At 41.0% G+C, this 6,633-nt stretch overlaps 1 protein-coding gene across 2 annotated transcripts; it reads left to right on the top strand.

Annotated features, from left to right (window-relative positions):
* The first annotated feature begins 981 nt into the window (after positions 1-981).
* Positions 982-6,092, top strand: LOC107142687 (CDKN2A interacting protein). 2 transcript variants are annotated; one of them, XM_015486179.2, is made up of 3 exons: positions 982-1,692; positions 2,183-2,313; positions 2,721-6,092. In XM_015486179.2, exons 1-3 carry the CDS (start codon positions 1,421-1,423, stop codon positions 4,064-4,066), a joined length of 1,749 nt encoding a protein of 582 aa, XP_015341665.1. In that variant the 5' UTR covers positions 982-1,420; the 3' UTR covers positions 4,067-6,092. The 2 variants fall into 2 exon arrangements, with proteins under 2 accessions (XP_015341665.1, XP_015341666.1); XM_015486180.2 differs by having other exon boundaries at positions 984-1,692; positions 2,183-2,282.
* Positions 6,093-6,633: the final 541 nt, after the last annotated feature.

The following is a 6,633-nucleotide window of genomic DNA, read 5'->3' as shown; positions in this document are numbered from 1 at the left end:
ACGGAATGGCAGGAAAGTAGACAATATTATTTTCATACACTATCTGGGTTTTGATTGGCTCAACATGTATATAAATTATGTAACTTTTTTGTTGATCTTATCGGATTTTAGCTAACATGACCTTTTCTATTTGATTATTCTTATTGTCCACAAAGTTCACATTAAAGGAAAATTTAAATTCCACAATTTATCACTATGTATGATTTTAAAGATTATTAATTTTAATCTTAGAGTACACATATACCTGGATAAACGTTAAAAATAAGCAAGCCTACAGTAAAGTGTATGTTTTAACTGCAAATACTGTAGACAGGAAAAAGTAGGGGGGGGGGGGCGGGGGAGATACCTCAAGGAGGGGAAGAGGTTTGGAGCGGTACCGGCCATTGGCTATTTGTGTAGTTGGGAGTTAAAATTGTTAAATTTAAGGAAGTGCTACAGTACAAAACGTTGTTGGTGCGTTCTGTTACGTTACTGACCAAAAACGAAAGGGAGAGGAAGGAGGTATTGTCTACGCTGAACCACTGAACAAGAAACTGCGGAAACCAACCCCGGTGCCTGCCAGCAAGGACTAGCTTCCAAGACTGCACCCCCTCAGCTCTACCCAACTGGATAAATCGTTTAACTTCGTTACGTTTAGTATTACTATCTAAAAGGCACTCCCCCATTCCTAAACGCCATCAGAGACTCGGCCTCAGAATGCCTCGCCTATCTACATTCAAAACTGTGCCAGCAGCTGTTTTCCCGCAGCAAAACAAACCCGGAGCAAGCTTTTGTTTATTTTGGTTGCGCTCAGTAGTCAGCGTCCTGGGGGCGGAGACCCAGGTCTCCAAGGCGAGGAGACCCGGGTCTCCAGGGCTCGGCCCGCCTGCCAGTCAGCCCCGCCGACCAGGCGGCTCGACGCACACACTCGCCTCCACTATAGGCGCCGCACCGGACTGGGAGGGGGCTGACGGAGCGTGCGGCGTCATAAAGCGAAGCCAGAACGCACGGGTTTCCGCCGAGGTTCGGGACGCCCCGGGCGAACCCCACTAGCGGCCCTCCCTCGCAGGGCGGGAGGCGCCAAGCGCCCTCCTCCTGTCTCCCTCCCTTCCCCCGGCGGACTGCCCCAGAGCGGCTTGGCGCGGCCGCTGCGTCGCCGCGGCCCAGACGCCGCAAAGCGTCCTGGGAGAGCCGGCTCGCACCGGAAGGACGCGCGAGCGCGCGGCGGCGGCGAGGTTATAAAAGGGAAGGAGCCGGCGGCAGGCGGAAGTGGGCGGTTCAGCTGCTCTGGACGCTGTTGTTTGGTGTGTGGGCCTCCTGAGGGGCGTTCTCTGGAGGGCAGCCGGTGCAGGCCGCAGTGACAGGGCCGTTCGCCCCTGCGCACCCTGTCTCTTACCCGGTGCAGCGTCTGCTGGTGCCCTCCGCGTCCTGCAGGCCCAACATGGCGCAGGAGGTGTCGGAGTACCTGAGCCAGAACCCGCGGGTGGCCGCCTGGGTGGAGGCGCTGCGCTGCGAGGGCGAGACTGACAAACACTGGCGCCACCGCCGGGAGTTTTTGCTCCGCAACGCCGGGGACCTGGCCCCCGCGGGTGGCGCTGCTTCCGCTAACCCGGACGAAGCTGCCGAAGCCGAGAGCGGGACCCGCAGTCGGCAGCTGCAGCAGCTCATCTCCTTTTCCATGGCCTGGGCAAACCACGTCTTCCTTGGGTGCCGGTGAGTAAGGAAGCGTCCCTGACCGGCTTTCGGTTTTCTCTCCCGCCTCCGAACTGGGACCTGGGACCCGGGATCTTGAGCCCTTCGTAGTACGACCTCGGTGGGGAGGGGAAGTTGTGAAGCGCGGGAATTCACGGGACCGCTGCCCTCTAAGGGTGAGAAGGGCGTCTCCGCGAACCGCGGACACAATTAACAGTCTGTGGGTGTCCCCGTTGTATGGGGGACTGTCGGTGGGGTTGTTAGTGTAAAGCTGACAGCGCTCTTGTAGTTAAAAGCTAGGTTTAAAGGTTAGTGAGGAGAGATCCGCCTACCAGATCCTAAGGCATTTGTTTATGGGCTTCCAGGAAACTAAAAGTTCTTGTCGGTTGGTACACTTTCTTGATTGCAACCAGGAAATGCAGTTCCTGTGGCTTTTTTTTTCCTTCTGCACACCACAAGTAGTAGTTTAAAGAAAAACACTTTTTAAAAGTGACTTTTCTTTCTTTTTCAGGTACCCTCAAAAAGTTATGGATAAAATTCTTAGTATGGCTGAAGGCATCAAAGTGACAGATGCTCCAATCCATACAACAAGAGACGAACTGGTTGCCAAGGTGAAGAAAAGAGGGATATCGAGTAGCAATGGTTAGCAGATCATAGATGTGAACATACATAGGAGTTTAGAAAATAAGTTTGATATAATTAGGAATTGTCATTACTAATTTTTTTAACAAGTTAGAATTTATATAATGTTATTAAATTGGAATGTTAACCTAAATTATATGTCTGTGTGTTTTAGGCTCTGAATTTGATAGTTTATTTTGCTGTAGAGTTTGAAGTGTCCCATGTTGTCTGATGCTGTTAATATTTTTAATATTAGAAATTAATGGTTATTCAACACTGTTTTAAGAAGTTAATTTCACACTTTTTAAAGGAACTACTAGTTCTGAAATATTTTTACGTTGTGCCTTTATATAATTGAATATTTGTCTTGTCAGCTGATATATATGATGTATTTTCTAGTTAAATATCTGTGTTTTCCTTCTTTTTAGAAGGGGTAGAAGAGCTATCCAAAAAACGAATCATAGAAGGAAAAAACAACTCTGCAGTTGAGCGAGATCTTGCAAAAATTTCTGCCAAAACAGAACGTACATCTGCTCAGCCAGAAAACAGTTCTACATGTTCGGGGTCATCCACCAAATCAGAGAGTAGTGGAAACTCCACTCGGAGCTCTGGCATCTCTGGTCAGAATAGCTCTATGAGTGAGGGAGATCGATCTGTTTCCAGCCAAAGCAGCAGCAGCATTTCCTCTCAGGTAACAATGGCAGGATCTGGAAAAGCTTCTGAATCAGAAGCTCCAGATAAGCATGGTTCAGCATCATTTGTTTCTTCGTTGTTGAAATCCAGTGTGAATAGTCACGTGACCCAGTCCACTGATTCCAGACAACAAAGTGGCTCACCTAAAAAGAGTGCTTTGGAAGGTTCTTCAGTCTCTGCTTCTCAGAGCAGCTCAGAGATTGAGGTGCCCTTGTTGGGTACTTCTGGAAGCTCAGAAGTAGAGTTGCCATTATTGTCTTCTAAACCTAGTTCAGAGACAGCTTCAAGTGGGTTAACTTCCAAAACTAGTTCAGAGGCAAGTGTTTCATCATCAGTTTCTAAAAACAGTTCCTCATCAGGCACATCATTACTAACTCCCAAGAGCAGCTCAACAAATACATCACTGCTCACTTCCAAAAGCACTTCCCAGGTAGCTGCATCACTGTTAGCTTCCAAGAGCAGCTCCCAGACCAGTGGATCTATGGTTTCCAAAAGTACTTCCTTAGCAAGTGTGTCCCAGCTAGCTTCTAAGAGTAGTTCTCAGAGTAGCACCTCACAGTTGCCTTCTAAAAGTACTTCACAGTCAAGTGAGAGTTCTATCAAGTTCTCTTGTTGCAAATTAACCAATGAAGATGTGAAACAGAAGCAACCTTTCTTCAATAGACTGTATAAAACAGTGGCATGGAAATTAGTAGCTGTTGGTGGCTTTAGTCCCAATGTGAATCATGGAGAGCTCCTAAATGCAGCTATTGAGGCTCTGAAAGCAACACTGGATGTGTTTTTTGTCCCACTAAAAGAACTGGCAGATCTGCCTCAAAATAAGAGCTCTCAAGAAAGTATTGTTTGTGAATTGAGGTGCAAGTCGGTGTACTTGGGCACTGGCTGTGGAAAAAGCAAAGAAAATGCAAAAGCAGTTGCATCAAGAGAAGCATTGAAGTTATTTCTTAAGAAAAAGGTGGTGGTAAAAATATGTAAAAGGAAATACAGAGGCAGTGAGATAGAAGATCTAGTACTCCTTGATGAAGAATCAAGACCTGTAAACTTACCTCCAGCTTTAAAACATCCTCAAGAATTACTATAATCTATAATATGTCCAAAATATCACTGCATACAGTATCTGGTATTTGAAGAGAAAACTGGCTTACTTTTGTACAATATAAAACAGGCTTTCACAAATTTTGTATTGCTTTTTTCCAGTTTTGCAGAAAAATTTACATTCTAATTCTCTTCACATAAGTAGAAGTTGTAAGTAATTTATGAATGACAGTACATATTAAAAAGGTATGCATTAACAGCATACCAGTATGCTGTTTTATTTGCTGAAGAAAATACTGTCTTCTATTTTTAATGATGTATTAGGTACGATGTGTAGTTCTGTAGAGTCTTAAAATTTTTGTACTACTTTAAATTTGGTGAAAATGTATTAAGTTGTCTACCATGCTTTTATTTTTAGCTGAATAAGCCACATCAAAGAAAAGGGGACCACAGTATTTGAATGTCTGAAAGTCTGTGAAACTTAAGGTTTTAAGAATGTTGCCCATAGTGTTGAACATGTCTGTAAGAGAATAAAAGAAAAAATAGTTGCCTCAGACTATTTTTATGAGAAATTGTAAGCATTTTTTAGATATAAAGCAGTATAATGTACTTATTGTTATTTTATTCTGAAGTTGTTTAAAATTCACCATGATTTTGACCGCTGCTGATTCTTTAAGCGGGTTAATTTATGTTTTGAGGTAAAATACAATTTACACTTTTTCTTAAAGACATAAATGTGGGTTTCTATATTAAGCATATTTTGTGACTACTATTAACAGATTGATTTGTTTAGATATTAAATGCTTTAAGCTATTTTACCTTTTCAAGAAGTTGTGTTTTTTTTTTCTCCTTTAGGTCAGAACCAAGTCTTACAATAGGCTTCCCACTGTTAGTCATAGTAAATTACAACCCAGTGATTTTTAAAGTGATATACAACTTTTTACGAACAGGGAAGCTACAATTTTCAAATCTTAGAAAAATACTGAAAATTGATACCATGTTCAGTTTAATGATCATGTTTAACTGAATTACATCTCTTAGTAATGAAGTAGAATTTTACCTGTCTTGGGTGATTCTGATGATATTAATCTATTATGGCATATTCTGTTTTCTTCAAACTGTGGCCTAAGATATTTGATTATCTTTGTGGCCTTCTGGCTTCCTAGATGCTGTTATTAGGTGCTGCATATTGAGCAGTCACTGTGAAAATGTACAGAGACAAGAAATGACTGTTTATGGGTCAGCTGTATTGAATTAGGAAAATAATCAGGGACATTTTAATTTTATCAGATAACATTTTAAAAATGATTCATTTTTGAGGATGTTTCATTGGATAACAGAGCAAAAATCTGTGTTATATAAATGAGTTACCATTCATACATTGTGGGGAGCAATAACATGAATGTATTTTTAAAGCACTTTTAATTGCTCACTTTCCTTAGTCTTGGAATGTACATTTTGTGAGACAGTGCTTACCAAAAAAGTGAGCCAGAAACTAGAAAGAATAAATACATTTCTGAAATACATCTGATTAGGTTATTTTGTTAATTTCCTGAAATGGCTTTTTTTAAAGTTAATATAAAGGTTATATATTTTAAATTACAAGTTTTTGATGTTGAAGCTGCCTAGTAGAACAAATGTTTCACATACAAACATTTGTTATAATCTTATTTCAAAACAAAAATACTCTTATTATAAAAGTTAATCAAAATTTAAAGAACCTGACTTAAGAGGAACATTTTTTCACAGTTCCTCAAAATAGTAGATGCAGAAGAAAATAAAAGCTTTGGGATCTGTTACTATTGATGTAAATTCTTGGTTCTATCTCTTACTAGATGTGGAACTTCTGGTAAACTTTAAGCTTACTTCAGCTATAAAATAGGACTAGTAGCCACCTCATAGAGCTATGAAGATTAATTAAAATGATAGTTTAAAGTGTGCAGCATAGTGAAGGCATACCATAGTTTACTTGTGTACACATGTTCTGATTTCCTCATGACTTTACAAGTAGCTATTCTCATTTGACCTATGTTTTCTAATGAAGAAATAAACACGCTTTGGTTAAAAAATTCTATCAAGCTCATGTCTGGTTTCAGAACCCAAGCCCATAAGTATGTTCATCCTCACCTCTTTGCAAATTTTTTTTTTTTTTAAAAACATCTCAGAGGGCTGGGACTGTAGCTCAGTGGTAGAGCACCTACCTCGCACGTGTGACAGGCACTGGGTTCGATTCTCAGAACCACATAAAAATAAAATAAAGGCATTCTGTCCATCTACAAAATAAATAAAATAAAAGTTGACTTTGAAATATAGAACTGTATTTGACCCAAATTCTTGGGATTTGCCACTGCTGCCATTAGCCAGGATAATTGTCTAGGGTATGTGTATTATACGGTCTTGGTAATATATTATCAAAAGCCAGTGCCAATTTAAGTTGCCTATGAAAGAGACAAAAGTTTTCCCTGTCAAGGTCAGCTTTTTTTTTTTTTTTTTTTTTTTTTTTTTTTTTTTAATTGGTTGTTCAAAACATTACAAAGCTCTTAAGGTCAGCTTTTCTTGGTACAGATTTCTCCTTGCTGTTTGGATTCCTGAGTTAAATAGCAGAAGGTAAAC

Source organism: Marmota marmota, unplaced genomic scaffold (assembly GCF_001458135.2).
Source record: "Marmota marmota marmota unplaced genomic scaffold, marMar, whole genome shotgun sequence".
Lineage (NCBI taxonomy): Eukaryota > Metazoa > Chordata > Mammalia > Rodentia > Sciuridae > Marmota > Marmota marmota.
The sequence above is the reverse complement of the archived record's forward strand: the minus strand, read 5'-3'. Positions and strand labels throughout refer to the sequence as shown.